Source organism: Nomascus leucogenys, chromosome 5, assembly GCF_006542625.1.
Source record: "Nomascus leucogenys isolate Asia chromosome 5, Asia_NLE_v1, whole genome shotgun sequence".
NCBI lineage: Eukaryota > Metazoa > Chordata > Mammalia > Primates > Hylobatidae > Nomascus > Nomascus leucogenys.
The window spans coordinates 55,008,209-55,031,894 of NC_044385.1; the positions used below are offsets into that span (position 1 = coordinate 55,008,209).

At 54.4% G+C, this 23,686-nt stretch overlaps 1 protein-coding gene across 1 annotated transcript; it reads left to right on the top strand.

The window, feature by feature from the left end:
* The first annotated feature begins 42 nt into the window (after positions 1 to 42).
* SLC45A3 (solute carrier family 45 member 3) lies at positions 43 to 23,051 on the top strand. Its single transcript, XM_003273175.4, has 5 exons — positions 43 to 260; positions 16,057 to 16,458; positions 17,322 to 18,107; positions 18,813 to 19,078; positions 21,253 to 23,051. The coding sequence occupies exons 2-5, from the start codon at positions 16,287 to 16,289 to the stop codon at positions 21,688 to 21,690; spliced, it is 1,662 nt and encodes a 553-aa protein (XP_003273223.1). The 5' UTR covers positions 43 to 260; positions 16,057 to 16,286; the 3' UTR covers positions 21,691 to 23,051.
* The last annotated feature ends 635 nt before the right edge of the window (positions 23,052 to 23,686 follow it).

Here is a 23,686-nt window from a genome sequence, read left to right on the forward strand (position 1 = left end):
GCTACAAAGCCAGCTTCGAGACCTCCCGCTTTCTTCCCCTGGGTACCAGCCCCACCCCTCTATCCCCCCTCGCAGCACCCCCCACCTCCGTCCCGCCTCGCCCCGCCCCCCTCCTGGCAGTCCCAGCGCGCATGCTCTCTCCCCCCGCGGAGTAACCTGGAGATTTAAAAGCCGCCGGCTGGCGCGCGTAGGGGGCTAGGAACGGGGGGGAACCAGCCTGCACGCGCTGGCTCCGGGTGACAGCCGCGCGCCTCGGCCAGGTAGGAGCGCGCCCCTTCCTCTCCCAGGGGTGAGAGTCTCGGCGCGGGAAAGGGAGCAGCAGTGCGTGGCCGAGCTCCGCGGTGTCGCGTGTTTTGCGCCCCGAGGGATGGGGCCGCGCCGTGGCCGTCCGGGGCGCTGCGCGCCGAGCCCCACGCGAATCCCACAGGAGGGCGCGTCCCACGCGCTCTGCCGGGACGGGTGCCGAGTGCCCGGCGCCTGCACGGGTCCCCGCTGAGCTGTGCTTTCTTCCGCGGAGGGCGGGCAGGCAGGAGGTGCCCGCGCTGTCCCAGGCCGGGCGGCGGTGTGGGCGGGGAGCGGCCCCTCCCCGGAGCCCCGGGCCAGGCCGGGCCGACGGCTGGCGGACCGGCCGCTGGCTCCTGTTGCAGCCTCCCGCGTCAGACTTTTCTTTGGAAAGTTGCGTTTATTTTCTTCTCTTGTCTGGGCTTCACCGGAAAGGGGCAGGATGAGTCACTGCGGCGCGCACAGTCCGGGACTTGGGGGAGCCGGGACGGGGGCCGACGGCCGCGGCGCCGCGGGGTGCTCAGGCCCGGGCCGGCTTTCTTGAGGAAGAGTGAGTTATTAAGAGAGGGAAGGGGGACTGAGCCCTCTTGGACCTACACCTGGGGCGAGCTCCGGGCACAGAGTTGGGACTGGACTGTGTGTGTGTGTGTGTGTGTGTGTGTGTGTGTGTGTGTGTTACTGTGTCCCCTTTTCAGCCTCAGTTTCCCCCTCTGTGGGGAGAGAAAGGCCGCTGTTTTCTCCTCGCCTTCCAGGTCTCAGGTGGGGAAGGAGAGAGTTCTGCAAACGGCAAACAGGTGTGATGTGGTGGTACCTGGGCATCCCATGCAACTTCTCAGAGCTCTGGGCCTGGGCAGGCCTGCTGGAAAAGCCCCAGGGACCTGCATGCTTTCTCCCGAGTGCGGGTCAGGCCTTCCTGTAGTCTTCCGCTCCCCCCAGGCACTGCAGTCCTGTGAGTTGCTCTTGCCCTTGACCTCTGAATCAGCCTCCATCTTCCTGACAGACACTCTTGACCTGCTCAGCTTTTCCCCACCCCAGGGCGTGTTCCCTATGCTTCCTCTTTTTCCAGGGGGCCAGAGTTGGGGGTAGGGAAGGGTTTGGCATGGTGGGTACCTGGTGAGGACTCGCCCTTCAGCTGTTACACAGACCCGGTCCCAGTGGAGCAGGGACTAAGAATAGACCAGCTGCTGTCTTGCTGCCCTGGAGTCTGCAGCCGGGCATTGCCAGTTGACCAGGGCCCAGAGTGACCCTTGCTGGGGTCCTGGAACCTTTGCTCAGGGGTGAGGTTGAGGTCCTAGGGACTTCGGACTACCTTTCCTGATGCACTTAGCAGATCTCCTTTCAGAGCAGAGACCGCCTTGGTGTAGACTCACCTGCCCGAGGCCTGGGAAACAGGCTGGCCTGTGGGGTGGGAGTGGAAGGGCCCAGGAGGCCCAGGCTAGACGGGAAGCCTGAGGAAACCCATAGAGCAGCATATTGTAGGGGATAAGTGGGACCTAATTTGAGGTCGCAGGCCATTCTGTTGGATCAGTCCCATTCCCTCATTCCTCCCTTATCTCCTCCCACCAGGCCTGTCGTGGAGCCAGGACTCTGTTGTTCTGAAAGTGCTCAGAAAATGCAGCTTGAGTCAGCAGAATGAGTTTGAAGATAAAAATACAGCTGTGGATGAATGTACAGCTGTGGACAGACAGGCCCCAATTTAGTGGGTGTGTGTTAGGGGGAGTTTTCCTATGTATTCATGGAGTGTGTGGTGAACTTCCCCATCCCTCCTGGCTCCCTGAATAACCTTGAAGGAGGAGGAGGAGTAGACAGTTATCCCTGGTGTTCTCCTGAGCCCCTTCCAGGCCACTGGGTGGTGGAGGGAGAGTGGAGGCCTCCCTCCAGCTCTCCCCTTACCCAAACTGGAGCTTTCAGCTTGGGCAAGGCTGGTCTGAAGACTCAAAGTAAAGTTAACTTGAAGACTTTAAGTACTATCATCTGGACGTCACAGCCTGATAAGTTTCTTTTCTTTTCTTTTTTTAGACGAAGTTTCACTCTTGTTGCCCAGGCTGGAGTGCAATGTCACGATCTCAGCTTACTGCAGCCTCCGCCTCCTGGGTTCAAGTGATTCTCCCCCCTCAGCCTCCCAAGTAGCTGGGATTACAGGCACCCGCCACCATGCCTGGCTAATTTTTGTATTTTTAGTAGATACAGGGTTTTACCATGTTGGCCAGGCTTGTCTTGAACTCCTGACCTCAAGTGATCTGCCCACCTCAGCCTCCCAACGTGCTGGGATTACAGGCGTGAGCCACTGCACCCAGCCAGAAAGACAGTTTCTATATTGGCTGCTTCACTAGGTGAGCTCCACCAGCTTGGCAAGTTACTTAACCTCGTCCAAGCCTCAGTATCCCTGGCTGCAAAATGGGAATGATAATACTTACTGTATGGCTTTGTTAAGTAGATTATAACAGACATAAAATTTATAAACATATAATTATGTGATATATAAAGTCTAAAAATTATAGCTTTATTAAATATTGTATATAGAGTACTAAACTGTGTGTCTGACACATAAGTGCTCAATAAATGTTAGTACCAACTATATATTGTATCAATCATTTGGGACTGAATAGACAGCAGTGCCTAGCCTGGGACTCTCTTCTTGGGCCTTGCTCTTAAAAAACAGAAAACAAAAATCTGCTCTAGACCTTATTTCTTTGGTAGCAAGGTCTCCTGGACTTTGGGGAGTCCGTTGAGAGATTGAGCTTTGGCAAAATGATTTGAATCTGATTTCCTCTTGCACAAGTTATTTAAACTGTTTCAACTTCCTCCTCTGTAAAATGAGGCTAATAGTACCTACCTCACTGTATTTCCAGGATTAAATAAGCTGATGTAGGTAAAGCTCTGAGCACAGCAGCTGCTTGTAAAAAGAGCTTGATAAATGTCAGCTGCTGTTATTTGGTGACAATGGAGTCAATCATTGTGGTTTCCACTTAGAAACCAGAGTTTCTTAGCAAGGGAATTGGCCCATAGATAACTATATGTAAGCTACGAAGGACACATCTGCAGTTGAACTTGTGGTCCTGTGCAAAGATCACAGCAGGATTGGATGTCCATATCTCTCCTGTACTACTCTGCTACTATGTGACTTCTATTTAATTAGTGCAGAAACCCCTGCCCAGCCTACCTTCCCAGAGTGTACCCCTCAGGCTGGAAAAGGGTACCATGAACATGAATGTATATCCTGAGAAGTTAAGAGCCTTCCGTGCAAAGAGTTATTTGTTGTTATTTTTAGGAAAACTGTATAGGGAGGGTGCCCTGAAGTTGGGATTCTGCTTTGTCCTCCCTCCCCAACCCCTAGGATCTTTTGCACTGTTCTTTGGTGTCCGGAAAAAAAATCCAGCCTAGCTTTCTTTGAACAGTTAGTGGCCCTGTTTGCTGGGCAGCAGGGGTGGAGACTGGACCAGCTGGTACCAGGCCCAGTGTCTTGAACACTGATGCCACTCGACTCCCAGCAATAGAGCTGGAGTGTTGAGCTTTGTCCAGTGTATTAAGTGTCTCTGCTTGGGCTGGGGAGAGGGGGCAGCTGGTGACAGAGCCATCACGGGATGCTCCTGATCCCTGGCCAGAACTTCCTGTTGAATCCTTTTTTCTACTACATGGTCTGTGTTTTCCCCTCCACGGGAAGAAATCCACAGTTTTGCCACCGGCCCTGACTGACTTGTGGAATCTCTTGCTTCTGATGTTGGCCATGGGCCTGCTTCCCCTATTGGCCTTGACTTCATTGCCTGTAAAATGGAGATAAGATTCACCTTGCATGGGTATGGTGAGGATTAAACGTGATGTGCATGTTCAGCCAAGCACCTGCACACGCCAGGTGTTCCATAGATGTTTGTTCCTTTCCCCTTCTTTGTTACTTCTGGAGATCACTTTCTGGGGAGCGGGGAACCAGCCAGCAAGAAGGGGTTTGGAGGCCACTTCCTGGTGCTGTAGTCCACAGTTCCCCAGTCACCATATCCAGGATAGCAGGATGCCCAGCCAGGATGGGATACCCTCAGGAGCAGCCAGCCCACAACAGCAGTTCTTGTCTTTCCCCTGTGGTCGCTGTGTGCCCCGCTGCCCCCAGCCTCGCTAATCTCAAGTGTACTTTGAGTTGGCAAATAGTGTTCAAGCTAGGAGTGCCTGGCCCATCCCTAGGGATGTGGCAATTTAGATTCCCACTCCTGGCTCCTGTCCTTAGTGAGCGGAGCACCCAGGTAGCTTGAACGTGGCTCTGCCTGGATCCCAGGCACACTGGTAAAATCACATCCAATGGGAATCCTGATTCAGCCTTACCCATAGGCCTTCTATTGGGCACCTATTCCTCTCAGGGCCTGTGCTTCCTGCTTTCCAGGAGCTGAAGCACTAGTGGGGAGGACGGCAGTGGGGGAAGGACTGCAAATCCAAGACACTGAGGACAGTGGGCAGCCTCCAACCCTGGGGGCTGCCTGGTTAGAGCAGTTGAGATTTAGCGGGGAGAGGGGATACTTGACGGCTTGGTTTCCAGGGGGCTGTGGAGGAGGTGTGAGATTTGAGCTGGGCAGGGCTCAGATGGAGGGGAGAGGCAGTCCAGGAAGGGGAAGTAACTGGAGCACGGTGACCACGTTGGAAGCAAAAACAAGCCTAGTGCTGATGAATTCCCTTATTTGGGTGCCCATGGAGGTATGCTGAATCATCTAGGGACACACAGATAGCCAGCCCGGATCTGAGATCAAAACCCAGTCTCATGATTTTGAGTCCGGTATTGTTTCCAGCACACCTCACTGGGGAGAGACCAAAAGGAGGGGTGGGAGTGATTAGAAGTCCCAGGCTCCATGGGCCTTGTTTTACAGACATACACCCTTTTCTGCTGTTGGGGGCTCAGAAAACAATACCCCAAAGTGAAGGCCTCAGAGGCAAAGTTTCTGTCTGATCTCCTGTCTCTCACCCCTTATTCTCTCCTGAGGCAGGCCAAAGCGAATCCCTCTTTTCCAGGGCAGGTCATAGAAACTAGAACCCTTCTCCCCAAAGCCAGCCATGCAACCTAAAAATATTACTCTTTCTCCTGGCTTTCTGGGTAAGAACTGGTGATAAAGAAATGATCTGACCTGCCTTGTTTGATAGTAGTCATAAGGCCCTCATTGCAGAGGGGTCCTACCCCATTCCTGGGAGGAAGAAATCCGGCAACGGAGAGGCCGAGAAGAATCTGGACAGGCCTTGCTGAGCTTCACCACTCAGTGTATTAGCATTAGCTCATACCATTTTTGTCCGATCACATTTCTGTATCCTGTGTGTGCTTCCTCAAACCTAAGCATAAAAATGGATACTTAGGCTGGGCGTGGTGGCTCACGCCTGTAATCCCAGCACTTTGGGAGGCCGAGTTGGGTGGATCAGCTGAGGTCAGGTGTTCGAGACCAGCCTGGCCAACAGAGTGAAACCCCACCTCTACTAAAAATACAAAAATTAGCTTAGCGTGGTGACACACGCCTGTAGTCCCAGCTACTTGGGAGGCGGAGGCAGGACAATTGCTTGAATCCAGGAGGCAGAGGTTGCAGTGAGCTGAGATCGTGTCACTGCACACCAGCCTGGGCAATAGAATGAGAGCTAGTCTCAAAAAGAAAAAAGAAAAGATACTTCACCCTGTGTCTTTGGGTTTTCATTTCTAAGGGCTCTCGTGTCATATAAAACTATGATCAAATAAATTTGTATGCTTTTCTCTCTCTTTTTTTTTTTTTTTTTGGAAACAGCGTCAATTTTGAGATGGCACCTCACTCTGTTGCCCAGGCTGGAGTGTAGTCACGCAATCTCAGCTCACTGCAACCTCTGCCTCCCAGGTTCAAGTGATTCTCCTGCCTCAACCTCCTGAGTAGCTGGGATTACAGGCACGTGCCACCACACCCAGCTAATTTTTCTATTTTTAGTAGAGATGAGGTTTTACCATGTTGCCCAGGCTGGTCTCAAACTCCTGACCTCAAGTCATATGCCTCCCTCGGCCTCCCAAAGTGCTGGGATTACAGGCGTGAGCCACTGCACCCAGCCTGTTATGCTTTTTTCTTGTTACCATATCTTTCGTTATAGAAGTGTCCGTTCTGACCTTTATGATAGGGAGGAAAAAGGGATCTCCCCCACCCCCATCCCTATACTGCGTGGTACCTATCTGCTTATCCTTCAAGGCTAAGCAACATGGCCATTCCCTCAAGGAAGCCCTGGAAGAACTGCATGTGCCCCCCACATTGGGTCCCACCCCCGCCACGTGGATTTGTATCTTCACACTTGTGCCACTATGCCACCTCATTGCACACCGATTGCATTTTATCCCTTTTGCCAAAGGGAGCTGCGATCAGTTGTGTCTGTGTCCCCAGCACCTTAACAGCAGGCTTACGCACAATTGAGGCTCTGTGGTGTTAGGTGTGGGCGGGTGGGTGGGTTTCAGTGCTGTTTGACATTCCCTTAGGGGAGGTTAGGTTGCATGCACTGAGGTATACTTCCAAGGGTCAGCAAGCTTGCGATCTTTAAATCAGAAAATGAGTTTCTTTGGGAGCCCACCCTTTCCTTGCTCACCACTGAGTGACTGTTTTTGAGAACACACTTGGAGAGTACTGAGTCTGACTTGGAGCCCTCTGTTTATAAATGGGACTGATCACAGACTCTAGGACTCAGATCTAATAAAGCCTTACAGGCCACTGAGTTTGAAACCCTAGAGGTGTGGGACATGGCAGAGTTGGAACCAGCACCATGGTCTGACTCTTGGTCCAGGGCACTGCCCATCTGTAGGTTTTCATAGATCTTTAGTCTCCTGGCCTCTTTCCTGTATACCTCACCTCCTAAGGGAGGCCAGGCTAAAGGGAAGACTAGGATTGGCTGTACATGGATAGGGAGAGCTGTCTAGCCTGGCTGACTGGCAGGGTTCAAGTTCAGTAGGAGGAAGGCCATTTAGGCTTCTCTTTTCAGGGGCTGTACGAAAAGGCAGGATGGGGGGAAGGAACTTCCAAGTGGCCTGGACACTGTGCCAAGCTCCCTCTTCCCCCTCCGTGTTCCTATTCCCCTACCTTGGGCCAAGGAATTTCTTGGTACTGCTGCCCCGCCTTGTAGGGAAGCATTTATTGTGGCCCAAGAAGAGAATTCAGTTACTAATTTCTGCCAGGAACAGAGTCCAACTCTGGGAAGGACTAGGGAAGAGGGTAGTTCTGCCCCCAGATGTCCTGGTTACTCGGCTTAGTTTCAGGTGACCGCTGACCCTTGGCACTGTGTTGGTACCTGAGAGTGTGTGGGCAGGTGAAGGATGGGGTAAGTGCAGCTGGGGCGTCCTTCTCCACCTCATTCCCCTTGACTCATTGGTAGGAGGCCATGAAAGTCCAAATACAAAGTAGGGATTTTATATTCCTATTTCACAAGGGTGAACATGAATCCCTTCCTGAATGTCATGTAGCCTCGTCAGTGAGCGCTTAGAGGGTACCTGCCCGTGAAGAAGCAACTGCCAGGGGTAGGGGGTGCATGTGAGATCACCTGGCTGCACAGAGGTAAAGAACCTTCAGCATTATCCAGATTAGCTCTCATTTTATGGGTGTAGAAACTGAGTCCCAGAGAGGTGAGATGGCCTGTCTAGGGTACACAGCTCTTAAAAAAAGTGGCTGAAACAGGACTGCTGTCTCCTGGCTCTCAGTTCAGAGCACCTTCCAGCATTTTCAAATGGTTCGAATTCTCTGCTCAACCATTGTTTATTTGCACAACCTTGAGACTGAGCTGTTCATTTTGAATATGAATATTAAACACCTACCTTGGATTTGGAGTGTATGAATTGTATGAGTTAATAGAAGGTACAATATATCAAGTACGTGGCACACGCTAGACGCCTCTGAGGCAGTTAGTAGGGGTCGGCCACTGTGTTCGTTTTCCCTGTGGATGGAAATCGTGCTGTCTCATAACTACGGGATCTTTGTCCCACCTTCTGCCTCCCTTCTCAGCCTTCCTCCAGCAGACAGGTCTGCTGCAGTGACCTCTCCTCACCTGTTGGGGCCAGCACCTGGGGAGGCAGTTGCATTCTTGGCATTCCTCTTGCTGCTAGGGGCTGGAAGAGGCGCTGGTGTGGTGGGAGAGGCACGTGGGTGAGGGGGGGAATGGAAACCGAGAAGAAAGTGTAGTTGGTCTCCCCTAACCACAGCCGCTCCTGTTTGGGAATGAGAAAGCCCTGGCCGGGCGCCGTGGCTCACGCTTGTAATCCCAGCACTTTGGGAGGCCGAGGCGGGCGGATCACGAGGTCAGGAGATCGAGACCACGGTGAAACCCCGTCTCTACTAAAAATACAAAAAATTAGCCGGGCGTGGTGGCGGGCGCCTGTAGTCCCAGCTACTCCGAGAGGCTGAGGCAGGAGAATGGAGTGAACCCGGGAGGCGGAGCTTGCAGTGAGCCGAGATCGCGCCACTGCACTCCAGCCTAGGTGACAGAGCGAGACTCCGTCTCAAAAAAAAAAAAAAAAAAAAGAGCCCTTCCTCCGCTGAGGAGGCAACCAAAGAAGTGGCCGCCAGGAACTTTCATATCCTGTATCTCAAACACACTCCACATCTATGAAGTTGGTGGTATTAATCTAAGTTTCCGTGCCTGTAAAATGGGTATACTAATTGTACCCACCTCATCGGATGGTTGGAAGACCAAGATGCACAGCAGAGTGCCTAGTATGTATTATAACCTCAATGTTAGCTGCTATTGTGCGTTTTCTTTTCTGTTTTCTGTGTGTTTTTGTGGTTTTTTGTTTGTTTGTTTGTTTGAGACAGAGTCACCCTGTTGCCCAGGCTGGAGTGCAGTGTGGCACGATCTCGGTTCACTGCAACCTTGACCTCCCGGTTTCAAGCAATTCTTATGCCTCAGCCTCCCGAGTAGCTGGGATTACAGGTGTGTGCCACTATGCCTGGGCCTGGCTAATTTTTGTATTTTTAGTAGAGATGGGGCTTCACCATTTTGGCCAGGCTGGTCTCGAACTTCTTGACCTCAGGTAATCTGCCCGCCTCGGCCTCCCAAAGTGCTGGGATTACAGGCAGGAGCCACCGTGCCCGGCCTGCTATTGTTCATTGTGGATGAGGAAACTGAGGCACGGGAAGGTCAAGTTACAGGCTCATGCAATTATAGTAAGTGGTGGAGCTGGCATGCAAACCCAGGTCAGGCAGACTGCCAAACCCAGGTCAGCCTGCAGAGTCTGCCAGGGTTTGGGGACGTCAGGATTCAGAGGGTTGTGGTCCCTCGGGTGGAAGAGAGCTCCAGGTTGAAGAGCACTGCTGGTCCTGGTTTGGAGGGCATGCCCAGTGTGACCTTGGATTGCAGCTGTTCTCAGAAACGAAGTGTGATCAGGAGGCCCAGGTGCCTGGAGTCAGAATGTGTGTCTGTATTGACCGTCACCATGGGATTGCCAGGTGACCCTTGGGAGAGTCCCCATGCTTCAGCCCCAGCTTAGGCTGTCCAGGACTGACTCTGGCCAAGGTGAGGGTCAGGCCAGCCCCAGAATCCTTGTCACTGGGTAGGAGAGGGGAGGGGAGGGGAGGGCAGTGCTGGCTCTAGGGACTGCCCCTCTGTCCCTTCCCCTCCCCTTCCCCCAATCTCCTCTGGCATTTGTTTCCTTTCCAAAGCTGGACTGGGGCTCTCAGACAGGGCAACAAAAGCCACTCTCCACCGCGCCACAGCCACCTGTTGGGTTTTCACACATTGGGGGTGAGTGGGGGGAGGGAGCCGTTGCCCTTTTCCCAGTGTCTGTGGTGTGCCCCCTCTGCCCCCCTAGGGCCTGGGATTCTCTTTGCTGCCCGATGTGACGGGCTCAGGAGCCAGAGGGGGTGGGGGCCGGCAGCAGCTGGAAGGAGAATTGAGTGGGAAGGGGCCGGCGCTGGCAGCCGGAGAGAGTTTGATGGATTACTCTGCAGGCCGAGAGGTTTCTCCCTAATCCCCCTTTGTGTCCCAGCCTGCAGCCCCCTCACCCTCTCTGACAAGCTGCTAAGCAGAAGGCTTCCAGTCCCGGTGAAGAAAAGGCAGCTCAGCAGGGCGAACTCTAAATCCCTGGCCTCCGGGCCCTGGGGGAGGCAGGCACCAGGGAGCAAGTCCGGGATGGGGCTGGGGTCCCCCGTCCCACTGCTGGCCCTTATTCTTAGGAGTCCCTGAGGTGCGGGGAGGGGGCTTCATTCTGCGTGGGGTCCTCAGGTGCCCCTGGGAGCCCTGTGAAGTTGTGGGCCTCCGCTTTTTCTGCAAATCACTGTTTTTTTCTAGGGCGGGACTGGGGAAAGCAGAGACCCTCACTGCTTTGGAAATATTTCACCCCAGAGAATCAAAGACTGAGTGGCTTCGGAGTCACCAAAGCCATGGTTGTCTAATGCCACGTCCCTCCCGCCATCTCCCCAGTAGCCCAAGCACACAGGACCCCTCACAAAGGGGATCTGTCATGATGGGGAGCTCATTGTCTCACAAGAATGCTCATTTCCAGGTCTCCTGGCTAGTGCAGGCTCTTTCTGGTGTGTCCCCAAGGCTCCTGTGGAGCTGCCGTGAGAGTGGGGCTCATGGTGGGGAGTGCAGTGTGCCAGGTTTCATTAGGTAAGGTGACAGCACTGGTCCCCTGGGACTGGGGCCAGTAGGGGGTGGGTAATGGGGATGAGGGCTGGGGATCCTCCAGACCTGAGAGTTCCACTCCCTGCCCCCACCCTAGACGACCCTGGAGAGCTCAGTTTGGAGCAAGGTGCTGGGGTCTCCCCTTCTCTGCCATCTCACTGACCTGGGGCAGGGCAGCCTTGGTGGGGTGCGTGTCCGGGAGGTTGGCCCAGGGTGACCCCACCCGCTTTCCTCAGCTGAGTCATTATTCCTTGTGCCTCACCAGCCCCCGATTTCCCCTTCTGTGGGGAGGGCTGCGGGGTGGCTGTGAAGGGGAGAGGAGCCGCTTCTGAGGAGCCTGGGAGAAAGCAGAGCGTCTTTGTGAGTGTGCAGGGAACACGCAGGGTCGCCGAGCATGCGGGGTCAGAGTGGGGGCTGCAGCCGTTTGATGTGCCTGGGTGGGGTTTGACACTGGCCTGCATAAAGAGGCCTTAGAATTGCTGCATGACACAGGCCCGGGGCGGGGGCTGCCCCCAGCCTGGGCTTCCACGGGCCTCTGTCTGTCAGTAGAGGGAATCTGCTCCCCCAGCTCCACCTCAGCCATGCGGGGTGGCAGGAGCCCCTTTGAAAGCCCTCAAAGACCTCTTTATACATCCCCCTCTGACCCTCCCTTCCCTTAGGGAGCTACCAGGGAGTGGGCTCGGGTCGGCTTTCCTCCTCCTCTGCCACTCTGTCTTCTGTATTTTGGACAAAGTTCAGGCCAAGTTTGTTCCTGTTGCTCAGTTTCATTTCCCCCAAAACTCCCTGCTTGGGGTCTGGTCTGAAGTGGGGGCTTTCCAGTCCAGGAGGGTTTATCTGAGCCACTCACCACCTTTGAGCCCATAGGAGCTGCTCCCTCTGGAGTTGGGCCTGGAAAGTCCTCGGTGTGTGGGGAGCACGTGGGAGGAGGGGGACTTAAGCCCTCACCCTTGCTTCTACTGCCACCCCTTGCTCTTAGCCATTCATTCATTAGGTAAACATTTCCCGGTCCCTTTTCTTGCTGGGGTGGGAGCCAGCCCTGGGGGTGTCACATATTGGGGTGCATAGGGTCATGTATCTCCCAGTACCTGGAGGGGTGCAGTGAGGATTCAGGTTCACTGACCTTGCCCAGGGCCCTTGGTCTCTCTGCTGATCCTGGCTTTTGATTCTTTTCCCCCAAGGATGAAGAAGGATGACCTGGGGCAGAGTTCCAGAAAGGTTCCCAGAGGCCTTAGGTTTCCTCCAGCTTTCTTGCTGTCTTGCCATTGCTGGGCCCAGAGAGGAGGGGAGATGGTTGGAACTTCAGAGGGACTTGTCCTAGAAGGCTGCCTGTTCCTTGCCTTTCTGAGAGGTCAGCCCCTCCACTTCCTTCCTCTTCCTGCCCACTCCTTGCCAGGTGAACACTCTGAGGCCGGCTCTTCTGGTTGATCTTGTCTTTGCCAAAGTGTTCCAGGAGTAGTAGGGCAGGAGGATTTTAGAAGCATCTCCAAGACTGGAGGGTGTAAGGGAGAATTGGACCCTGTCCCCAGGAGGACGGGGGAGTTCCGCAGACTTGCGGCAGGAGGCGGGGTTTCAACACTGATCTGTCACTTGCAAGCTTTGGCAAGAAGCTTGCCCTGAGGCTGCTGATTGGAGTGGTGGCCAGGAAAGTGGTACTGAAAGACTTCTTGTTCTCTGACCTCCCTGAGCCTGAGAACTGAGAAAGGCTGGGCTCCTCCATTTGTGCTCCAGGGAAGGCGGCCCTGGAGGGGGGATGGCGAGCAGCTGGACTTAGTGCTCAGGAGTCCTCTGTGGTCTCCTTAGCCCGAGGACCCTGGAGCAGGGATGAAATGACAGGGACTGGGCCACTGGAAAGGATGCAAGGATAAGAAAAAGGGGGGCTTTGGAGGGTAGAGTGTGCTTATGGGCTTGGAACTCCTCAGGCAATTCTGGGCTGGGAAGAGTAAAGTCTGGGGGTGTCAAGAGGACTCGACCCGCTGGGCAGAGTAGAACTCAAACGAGGGAGGACGGTCTCTGCAACCAAAGAATACAGGGGTGCTTGAAGCCTGCCCCCTTCCTAGTCAAATCCTTTTCCCACCTGGCCCAACCCCTAGTTACCAGGTAAAGAATCTCTGGGTGGGGGTGGGGGGCATTGGAGAAAGGCACCCCAGGAAGGGGGAGGCTAGTAATGAACTATCTGGGCTGTAGGAGGATGGTGGGGGGCACTCTTCTCTTTACCTCTTTCTTTTTGTCTTTTTCCCATGTGGGCTAAGAAGGATCCTGCTAATTCCTGGGGGGCCTGGGAACTGGATTAAGGGAGGGGCAAGGCAAGTGGGGTGATTAATGGTTGCTGGACAGCTGTGGTTTATTTTATTTTTCTTATTTTTTAGAGACCAGGTCTCACTCTGTTGCCCAGGCTGGAGAACACTGGCACGATCATAGCTTACTTGCAGCCTCGAACTCCTGGACTCAGGAGATCCTCCCACCTCAGCCTCCTGAGTAGCTGGGATTATAGGTGCATGCCACCATGCCCAGCTAATTTTTATTTTTTTATTTTTTGTTTTATGTATTTATTTTTATTTTATTTGAGATGGAGTTTCACACTGTCATGGAGCTGGAGTGCAGTGGCACAATCTCGGCTCACTGTAACCTCCGCCTCCCAGGTTCAAGCAATTCTGTTCCTTCAGCCTCCCGAGTAGCTGGGATTGTAGGTGCACACCACCATGCCCAGCTAATTTTTGTATTTTTAGTAGAGATGGGGTTTCACCACGTTGGCCAGGCTGGTCTCGAACCTCCTGACCTCAGGTAATTTGCCTGCTTTGGCCTCCCAAAGTGCTGGGATTACAGGCATGAGCCACTGTACCTGGCCTATTTTATTTTTATTTTTGTAGAAACAGGGTCTTGCTATGTTGCCCAGGCTGTTCTTAAGCTCCTGCCCTCAAGCCATCCTCCCACTCCAGCCTCCCAAAGTGCTGAGATTACAGATGTGAGCCACTGTGCCTGGCCTGCAATTTATTTTAAACAATAGGGAGCAGCCAGGACTTAGAGAATGGGTGCAGGTTATGGGCGAGGCTGGGTCTAACAAAGTCTGTTTGCTCAGGGAGGACCTGAAAACCCAGGTCTCCTGAAAACCCAGAGCAGATTAGCATTCAGGGCCCTCCCAGAACAAGGGTGGGGAGTGGAATGGGCTGGAAGCCTTTGGCCGCAGAACCCCTCCCTTTAGGCTGGATGGCACTGCCTCTTGGTCTCTGTGCTGTCTCCTGCTTTCCTTCTTGGGGGCACTATGGAAATGCCGCAATGAGAGGCTCAAGTTGAACCTATGACAGCTCAGCTAAGACTGAGGTCTGGCCTTCCACCTTCCTTTTGGAGACAGTATGGGTCAGTATTTTACACACCTTCTCATGCCACCTCCATAGGAGGCCGTGTGCCCCATCCCAAAGGGTGAGTCTGAGCAGGATTTAGGGGAGGAGGCTGCTGGTTGCCCAGCCTTATCTCAATTCCCTTCCTTCATGATCTGCCAGCTGCAAAGCCCCTGAAGATGGTGGTGGAGTGAACAGACCTTACCCGGGACTGATAGCCATCTGATTTTTTTTTTTTTTTTTTTTAGGCAGTGTCTCCGTCTGTCACCCAGACTGGAGGCAGTGGTCTGATCACTGCACACTGCACCCTTGACCTTCCAGGCTCAAGCAGTCCTCCCATCTCAGCCTGTTAAGTAGCTGGGACCACAGGTGCGTACTACGACGCCTGGCTAATTTTTAAATTTTTTGTAGGGAGGAGATCTCGCTGTGTTGCCCAGGCTGGTCTCAAACTCCTGGGCTCAAGTGATCCTCCTGCCTTGGCCTCTTGAAGTTCTGGGATTATAGGCGTGAGCCACCACACTCAGTCCTGGCTGATTTCTCTGTGGCACAGCTCAGAGCACCCACAACATGCTTTGTAACATGCAAGGCCCCATGGGGCTTAGTATTATGTGAAAAGATAAGAGAAGTTGAAGTGTCTTTTATTATGAGGTGCTGAGATTGGCAGCGGGCATGAGTAGGGGCTGGGGGTGGTGGAGGCACCTGCCACCATGCCTGGCTAATTTTTGTATTTTTAGCAGAGACGGGGTTTCACCATGTTGGCCAGGCTGGTCTTGAACTCCTGACCTCAAGTGATCCGCCTGCCTCGGCCTCCCAAAGTGCTGGGATTATAGGCGTGCGCCACCACACCCAGCTTTTCATAGTCACTTCTAAGCAGAGGCTTAGATACTGCAATAGGTGTATTGTCGGGAAGCAAGACTTGGAGGCCACTTGCTTGGCGGGGGAGGTACAGGATGGTTCTCTCTGCACAGGAGGCAGGGCTAGCAGGAAGGGGTGTGGGACTTCTCTGCTGAAAATTGAAAAGAGCACAGAAAAATTCCTTTCTCTGCCATTTAAGGAGCACAGAAAGGCTGCCCTGGAAGTGGCTGGGCATCCTGCCAGCTTGGGGGAGTCACTGGTATCATTACAGGTGTTGCCAGGTGGTGTGGTTTCATGCCCCTGTGAGCTAGAACCTGGGGATGGCTCCACTCTCCCATGACAGTTGGACGGCCACGTGAGGGATTGTTTCTTCCCCTTGAACATTGAACTCAGGGAGAAACTCAAGGGAGAGATTTTCAGGCCTAGGCTTATCCCAGGGAGCCTTCTCTAAGTTAAAACCCAACCCAACAAAACAGCCTCTCCTCCCTTTCCCCTTCATCCTGGTCTTTGGGGTTAGGGGTTGTGGTGCAATGTGGCTCATGGCCAAGCAATGCAGAATAGGAAGTGTCACTCTTAACAAAGGGGAATTGAACACCCCAGGTTTGGGGAGTAGAAAGAGAAAAGCAAACAAACCAGGCCTGGCAGAGGGTCTCCAGGGGCACCTTGATAGCTGGGCAACTAAAAATTCAGTTGGTTTGATTGCTCCCCCCCTCCCCAATACTAACAGGGAAGGGCAATTGTAGATTTTTCGAAACAGAGAATTACCGACATCTGTTTGGCTCTGGAGTATGCTGAGGTTTAAAAAATCATATTTACCTTATTAATTATGTCAGCCTTAGGCTAATATTAACATGCATTTCCTGACTGGGCAGAAGGGGGTGGCACCTCGGTGGCAGGGCCAGTCGCCAGCCTGTGAATGATCAGGATCCAGACAATTTAGAGCAAATCGTGGAGACCTGGCTCCCAGGACTTAACACCCCGTGTGCTTGTGATTGCCCCGCCCTTCTAGGATCTGAGTGATGAGATGTGTCCCCACTGAGGTGCCCCACAGCAGCAGGTGTTGAGCATGGGCTGAGAAGCTGGACCGGCACCAAAGGGCTGGCGGAAATGGGCGCCTGGCTGATTCCTAGGCAGTTGGCGGCAGCAAGGAGGAGAGGCCGCGGCTTCTGGAGCAGAGCCGAGATGAAGCAGTTCTAGAGTGCTTGAACGGCCCCCTGAGCCCTACCCGCCTGGCCCACTATGGTCCAGAGGCTGTGGGTGAGCCGCCTGCTGCGGCACCGGAAAGCCCAGCTCTTGCTGGTCAACCTGCTAACCTTTGGCCTGGAGGTGTGTTTGGCCGCAGGCATCACCTATGTGCCGCCTCTGCTGCTGGAAGTGGGGGTAGAGGAGAAGTTCATGACCATGGTGCTGGGTGAGTCACTACATCCTCCTTCCTTCCTGTTCCAGATACGTGCCACCTGGGATGTGGGGCAGGAGTACCTCTGCCCTGGGAGCTGCTTGGAGGGAGAGGTGGTCTGCTGGGAAGGCATTGCTGGGCAGGAGGGTGACCCTGGGCTGAGGGGGCACACCAAGAGAAATAAGAGAATACCAAGGACATACCCCAGTCACCTCTGGATCCCTGGTCCTGCACAGTGCCTGGCTCATAGGAGACACTGGAGAAATGCTCCTAACCTTTGGCTAGCCCTTTTATAATTTATAGCAATTATCTCATTTAATGCTTACAACCACCATTTGAGATGATCCATTTTACAGAGAAGGAAGCAGAGGCTTTTAAGATGTTAGGTAAGTCTTAGCCAAAGCCAAATAGCAGCTGAGCAGTAGAGCTGGGACTCCATCAAGGTCTCCCAGCCAGGGCTTGCTCCTACCCCTAGGACAAGGGGCAGGCTCCTGACTCTGCAGATAAATTCTACAAAAGCCACAGAAGGCAAGTAGTCACCATGTGTGACAACCCCTCACCCCCAGGGAGAGGGGCCCCTGTGAGGATTGCAGGCTCTGGAGTCACACTGCTTGTTGAAACGCTGCCTCTTACCCTCCCTAGGTCTGCGGCTTTGAATAAGTATCACTTCTTAGTTGCTCCATGCCTCAGTTTGTCCATCTGAAAAAGGGGGCATCTGTAATGCTGTGTTACGAGGAGTAAGTTACGCATCCCCGTGAAGACATAGCACAGTGTCGAGTATGGAATGTTATTTCCATCCTTCTCACGGAGCTTGGTTCCCCTTCCCCTTGCCCTTTACTTGTCCCAGCCATTGACTCATACTACTTCCCTTCTTGCAGGCATCGGTCCAGTGCTGGGTCTGGTCTCTGTCCCGCTCCTAGGCTCAGCCAGTGACCACTGGCGCGGACGCTATGGCCGCCGCCGGCCCTTCATCTGGGCGCTGTCCTTGGGCATCCTGCTGAGCCTCTTTCTCATCCCAAGGGCCGGCTGGCTGGCAGGGCTGCTGTGCCCGGATCCCAGGCCCCTGGAGCTGGCACTGCTCATCCTGGGCGTGGGGCTGCTGGATTTCTGTGGCCAGGTGTGCTTCACTCCACTGGAGGCCCTGCTGTCTGACCTCTTCCGGGACCCGGACCACTGTCGCCAGGCCTACTCTGTCTATGCCTTCATGATCAGTCTTGGGGGCTGCCTGGGCTACCTCCTGCCTGCCATTGACTGGGACGCCAGTGCCCTGGCCCCCTACCTGGGCACCCAGGAGGAGTGCCTCTTTGGCCTGCTCACCCTCATCTTCCTCACCTGCGTAGCAGCCACACTGCTGGTGGCTGAGGAGGCAGCGCTGGGCCCCACCGAGCCAGCAGAAGGGCTGTCGGCCCCCTCCTTGCCGCCCCACTGCTGTCCATGCCGGGCCCGCTTGGCTTTCCGGAACCTGGGCGCCCTGCTTCCCCGGCTGCACCAGCTGTGCTGCCGCATGCCCCGCACCCTGCGCCGGCTCTTTGTGGCTGAGCTGTGCAGCTGGATGGCACTCATGACCTTCACGCTGTTTTACACGGATTTCGTGGGCGAGGGGCTGTACCAAGGCGTGCCCAGAGCTGAGCCGGGCACCGAGGCCCGGAGACACTATGATGAAGGTAAGGCCTTGGCAGCCGCGGAGCCTGGTGTGGGAGCCGCCCACCAGAGACGACACTCGGGGCTGTGTCTGGGCTGGTGCCTCTCCATCCTGGCCCCACCTTCTCTGTCACGAAGGTGGGGATGGACCCCGTCTGCATACACGGCTCCTCGTGGTTGTGGAACATCTCTGCTCGCAGTTTCAGGAAGGCCTCTGGCTGCTCTAGGAGTTTGATCAGAGTCATTGCCCCAGTTTGACAGAAGGAAAGGCGGAGCTTATTCAAAGTCTAGAGGGAGTGGAGGAGTCAAGGCTGGATTTCAAATCTGCCTGGTTGCAGCCGCAGTGTGCCCTCTGCTCCCCCGATGACTTTCCAAATAATCTCACCAGCGCCTTCCAGCTCAGGCGTCCTAGAAGCGTCTTGAAGCCTATGGCCAGCTGTCTTTGTGTTCCCTCTCACCCGCCTGTCCCCACAGCTGAGACTCCCAGGAAACCTTCAGACCGCCTTCCTCTGCCTTCAGCAAGGGGCTTTGCCCACATTTTCTGAGGGTCAGTGGAAGAACCTAGACTCCCATTGCTACAGGTAGAAAGGGGAAGGGTGCTGGGGAGGAGGGCTGGTCCACAGCAGGTCTTGTGCAGCAGGTGCCTGTGGTCCCGCCTTCTCATCTCCCCGAGACTGCTCCTACCCTTCCCTCCCAGGCCCTGTCTGATGGCCTCTCTCCCTCTGCAGGCGTTCGGATGGGCAGTCTGGGGCTGTTCCTGCAGTGCACCATCTCCCTGGTCTTCTCTCTGGTCATGGACCGACTGGTGCAGCGATTCGGCACTCGAGCAGTCTATTTGGCCAGTGTGGCAGCTTTCCCTGTGGCTGCCGGTGCCACATGCCTGTCCCACAGTGTGGCCGTGGTGACAGCTTCAGCCGCCCTCACCGGGTTCACCTTCTCAGCCCTGCAGATCCTGCCCTACACACTGGCCTCCCTCTACCACCGGGAGAAGCAGGTACTCCTTGGCCGGTGGGTGGAGTCAGGGTGGGAGGGGTGGTCAGGGTTTTTGGGAGGCAGACTAGCTCAGAACCTGGTATCTGGCAAGAGACTTCGGAGAATTCTTCTTTGAATCAGAGAGGAAGCTTATCCTAGCCCCAGGGCCAGAGGCTTGGGCTGCAGAAGAGTGTAGATGAGATTCTGGGAATGACTTCCTGGGGTCAGGACTGTGTAGCACTTGAATGGATGATTGCAGGAAATGCAAAATATGTTAGTGGAAATCCCGAAGAGTCAGGCCAGCAGGAGCCCTAGGCTTCTAGGCTGGTAGTTCTATGAAGAGGCAGGGCGCTGGATCAGATGACCCCTGGGCCATTCAGCTTCGGCAGATGGGAGTGGGAATGGTCCGGCCTTAGCAACACCTTTCTTCAGGGAGCAGCAACCTGACTTAGCCTGTGTCCTACTCTGGTCTCTGAGATGGGGCAGGCTCCTTCCTACCCCCTTTCTTTCTGGCTTATTTTTCTTTTCTGTCTAATTCCCTTTTCTTTTCCTGCCTCCCTCCTTTGCCTCCTTCCCTTTCCCCTTCCCCTGTGGCAGATATCTGAGCTTGACACCTGACCCACTCACTTGGGCACTGTGTAAGTTGTGGGGACCTCCTTCTTGGTTGGCCCTACACTAACTAGCCCCTGTAGGGGACCCCTTCCTTGGGAAGCCACCTAACCCAGGCAGTGTGGTCATCCTTGTCCCCTCCACTGACCTCACTGAGCTACAAGCCTGGGTGCTGGACTCTGCCTTGAGGGGCATGAAGTTGGGGTGTCCCAAGGGAGGAGGAGATGCAGGACTGCTCTCATAGAGCTCTCAGACTGTAGGGAAGACCTGCCCCTGCGTCTCGTAGCACTTGAGGAGGAGTAGGTAAGTTCATAGCTGAGAGGCTGGTTAACTGAGTAGGTAGCTGCAGGGGTGAGAGGTATGGAGGGGAGGGGCTAAGGTTTTGGCTGGGGGAGCCTGGTCCCTGAGACCCCTGTTAGCCCACTGATAACCTTCTTCAGGCTTCACTCTTCTGCTTGCCTGGGCTGGGGGCAGGGGGCTGGCATCAGTGGCCAGGCCTGAGTGTGTGCTGTCATGCCAGGGAACGTTCTGGGGCTAGCCATCTTCTCCAGATGGAGGAGCATGTCTGTCCTCGGACCACTCAACTCCAGCCTCAGCGGACATTCCTGGGGGTGGCAGGCAAGGAGGACAAGTCCTGGGAGGCCCTTTCCTAACAGCAGCTGATGGCAGACTTGGCACTGCACGCTGTCTGCCTGTTCCTTTGCCCACTTGTTGAGCTGCATGGTAAGCCGTGGGCTTCCCTGGTGTCAGGTTTGAGCTCTGCCATGGCTTCCAGCTCGCAAATGTAGCCAACTCAACTCTTCTGGCATGGGGACAATGTTGGTTAAGACCTGGCCTTGTCCTTAAATAGGAGGCTCTGGGCCATCAAGGGCAGGGGTTGGGGGGATGGTTGTCGACCAGTCACTCTGATCTAAGTCAGACAGCAGGAAGGAAGTGAGAAGCCTTCCACATTAGCACAGCTGGGGCTGGGGGAGGTGGGAAGAGGGGCATTCCTTCTGCTTGGGGTCTACTGGATTCTCCCTGCCCCAAGGCTGGGGACAAGGGAGCTCATGGCAGGGCAGCTACCCTAGTGGCATCTGGGACCCCAGAGAAGCAGAGCTTCTCTGCACAGGGCAATGAGGATCTCCAGATGTCGGAGTGGAGGGCAGGCAGGAAGGAAGGTTAGGAGAGCCTGCGTGGGGTTTCAGCCATCAGGGGCCCTGCCTTGGCTTTTGTTCCTCTATTCTGTGCATCTCTTACCACCGTCTTCATTCCCCCTGTGTCTTTTCCTTACTTTGGAGCTCTGTTCTCTCTGACCTGTGGTATTGACTTTGTCTGCCTCTTACCTATTCTAAGAGGCTAGAGGAGACCTAGACTTCTGGGTTCACATTTGTCCCCACCCCACCCCGTTACCCTTCTCCCACTCCTGAGGAAGGGTGCTGGTTAGACCTGGACCAAGTAGGGTCTCCATCTTCTCTCCTGCTCCTGATTCTCATGAAGTCCCATTGCCCCTGGGATGGAGGCAAGGGTCTGTCCTTACAGCTGGGGGGGTGCCAGTGCTGGGTACCCACCTGTCCTCTTCCCCTTTTCTTCACCCCTCCGCCTTAGGTGTTCCTGCCCAAATACCGAGGGGATGCTGGAGGCGCTAGCAGTGAGGACAGCCTGATGACCAGCTTCCTGCCAGGCCCTAAGCCTGGAGCTCCCTTCCCTAATGGGCACGTGGGTGCTGGAGGCAGTGGCCTGCTCCCGCCTCCACCCGCGCTGTGCGGGGCCTCTGCCTGCGACGTCTCCGTACGTGTGGTGGTGGGTGAGCCCACCGAGGCCAGGGTGGTTCCGGGCCGGGGCATCTGCCTGGATCTCGCCATCCTGGATAGTGCCTTCCTGCTGTCCCAGGTGGCCCCGTCCCTGTTTATGGGCTCCATCGTCCAGCTCAGCCAGTCTGTCACTGCCTATATGGTGTCTGCCGCAGGCCTGGGTCTGGTCGCCATTTACTTTGCTACACAGGTAGTATTTGACAAGAGCGACTTGGCCAAATACTCAGTGTAGAAAACTTCCAGCACATTGGGGTGGAGGGCCCACCTCGCTGGGTCCCAGCTCCCCACTCCTGTTAGCCCCATGGGGCTGCCGGGCTGGCCGCCAGTTTCTGTTGCTGCCAAAGTAATGTGGCTCTCTGCTGCCACCCTGTGCTGCTGAGGTGCGTAGCTGCACAGCTGGGGGCTGGGGCGTCCCTCTCCTCTCTCCCCAGTCTCTAGGGCTGCCTGACTGGAGGCCTTCCAAGGGGGTTTCTGTCTGGACTTCTACAGGGAGACCAGAAGGGCTGCATGCACTGGAATGCGGGGACTCTGCAGGTGGATTACCCAGGCTCAGGGTTAACAGCTAGCCTCCTGGTTGAGACACACCTAGAGAAGGGTTTTTGGGAGCTGAATAAACTCAGTCACCTGGTTTCCCACCTCTAAGCCCCTTAACCTGCAGCTTCGTTTAATGTAGCTCTTGCATGGGAGTTTCTAGGATGAAACACTCCTCCATGGGATTTGAACATATGAAAGTTATTTGTAGGGGAAGAGTCCTGAGGGGCAACACACAAGAACCAGGTCCCCTCAGCCCAGAGCACTGTCTTTTTGCTGATCCACCCCCCTCTTACCTTTTATCAGGATGTGGCCTGTTGGTCCCTCTGTTGCCATCACAGGGACACAGGCATTTAAATATTTAACTTATTTATTTAACAAAGTAGAAGGGAATCCATTGCTAGCTTTTCTGTGTTGGTGTCTAATATTTAGGTAGGGTGGGATCCCCAACAATCAGGTCCCCTGAGATAGCTGGTCATTGGGCTGATCATTGCCAGAATCTTCTTCTTCTGGGGTCTGGCCCCCCAAAATGCCTAACCCAGGACCTTGGAAATTCTACTCATCCCAAATGGTAGTTCCAAATGCTGTTACCCAAGGTTAGGGTGTTGAAGGAAGGTGGAGGGTGGGGCTTCAGGTCTCAATGGCTTCCCTAACCACCCCTCTTCTCTTGGCCCAGCCTGGTTCCCCCCACTTCCACTCCCCTCTACTCTCTCTGGGACGGGGCTGATGAAGGCACTGCCCAAAATTTCCCGTACCCCCAACTTTCCCCACTGGCTCCACAACCCCGTTTGGAGCTATTGCAGGACCAGAAGCACAAAGTGTGGTTTCCCAAGCCTTTGTCCATCTCAGCCCCCAAAGTATATCTGTGCTTGGGGAATCTCACACAGAAACTCAGGAGCACCCCCTGCCTGAGCTAAGGGAGGTCTTATCTCTCGGGGGTTTAAGTGCCGTTTGCAATAATGTCGTCTTATTTATTTAGCAGGGTAAATATTTTATACTGTAAGTGAGCAATCAGAGTATAATGTTTATGGTGACGAAATTAAAGGCTTTCTTATATGTTTATTGGCATGTGTTTCTTTTATGAGGGGGAAAGACCAGATCTTTTTACAACATTCTTAACTCTCAGTTCAGGGGGCCCTTCGGCTTTTGACAGCTTCACTTCCCAGTGGCCACCAGCAGGTGGAGGCATAGACCAGCACTCTTTGTGTCAATTGCCAATTGGGTAGGGTTGTGCTGCACCTTGGATTGGGGGGTTTGGGAGTTGGGGAGAGGGGGTCAGGAAGTCTGAAGTGTGGGACAATGGTGGCATTTTCCTTCTAAAAGACCCCTGAGTAGGGATGGGCATGATGACTCACGCCTGTAATCCCAGCACTTTGGGAGGCTGAGGCAGGTGGATCACTTGAGGTCAGGAGTTCGAGACCAGCCTGGCCAACATGATGAAACCCTGTCTCTACTAAAAATATAAAAAATTAGCCAGGTGTGGTGGTGCGTGCCTGTAATCCCAGCTACTCGGGAGGCTGAGGCAGGAGAATCGCTTGAATCCAGGAGGTGGAGGTTGCAGTGAGCCGAGATCGTGCCATTGCACTCCATCCTGGGTGACAAGAGTGAAACTCTGTCTCAAAAAATGAAAAAAAAAACAAAACAAAAAAAAACCATAGTGTGGCCAGGAGATGGAACAAGCACCCATCACCCACAGC

What these genes read in the sequence shown, in the direction of transcription:
- SLC45A3 (XM_003273175.4), top strand. Translation starts at nt 16,287, where the DNA reads ATGGTCCAGAGGCTGTGGGTGAGCCGCCTGCTGCGGCACCGGAAAGCC. An exon ending in CCGGAGACACTATGATGAAG is followed by an intron (nt 18,108 to 18,812) that starts GTAAGGCCTTGG and finishes CTCCCTCTGCAG; the next exon opens with GCGTTCGGATGGGCAGTCTG. An exon ending in TCTACCACCGGGAGAAGCAG is followed by an intron (nt 19,079 to 21,252) that starts GTACTCCTTGGC and finishes CCTCCGCCTTAG; the next exon opens with GTGTTCCTGCCCAAATACCG.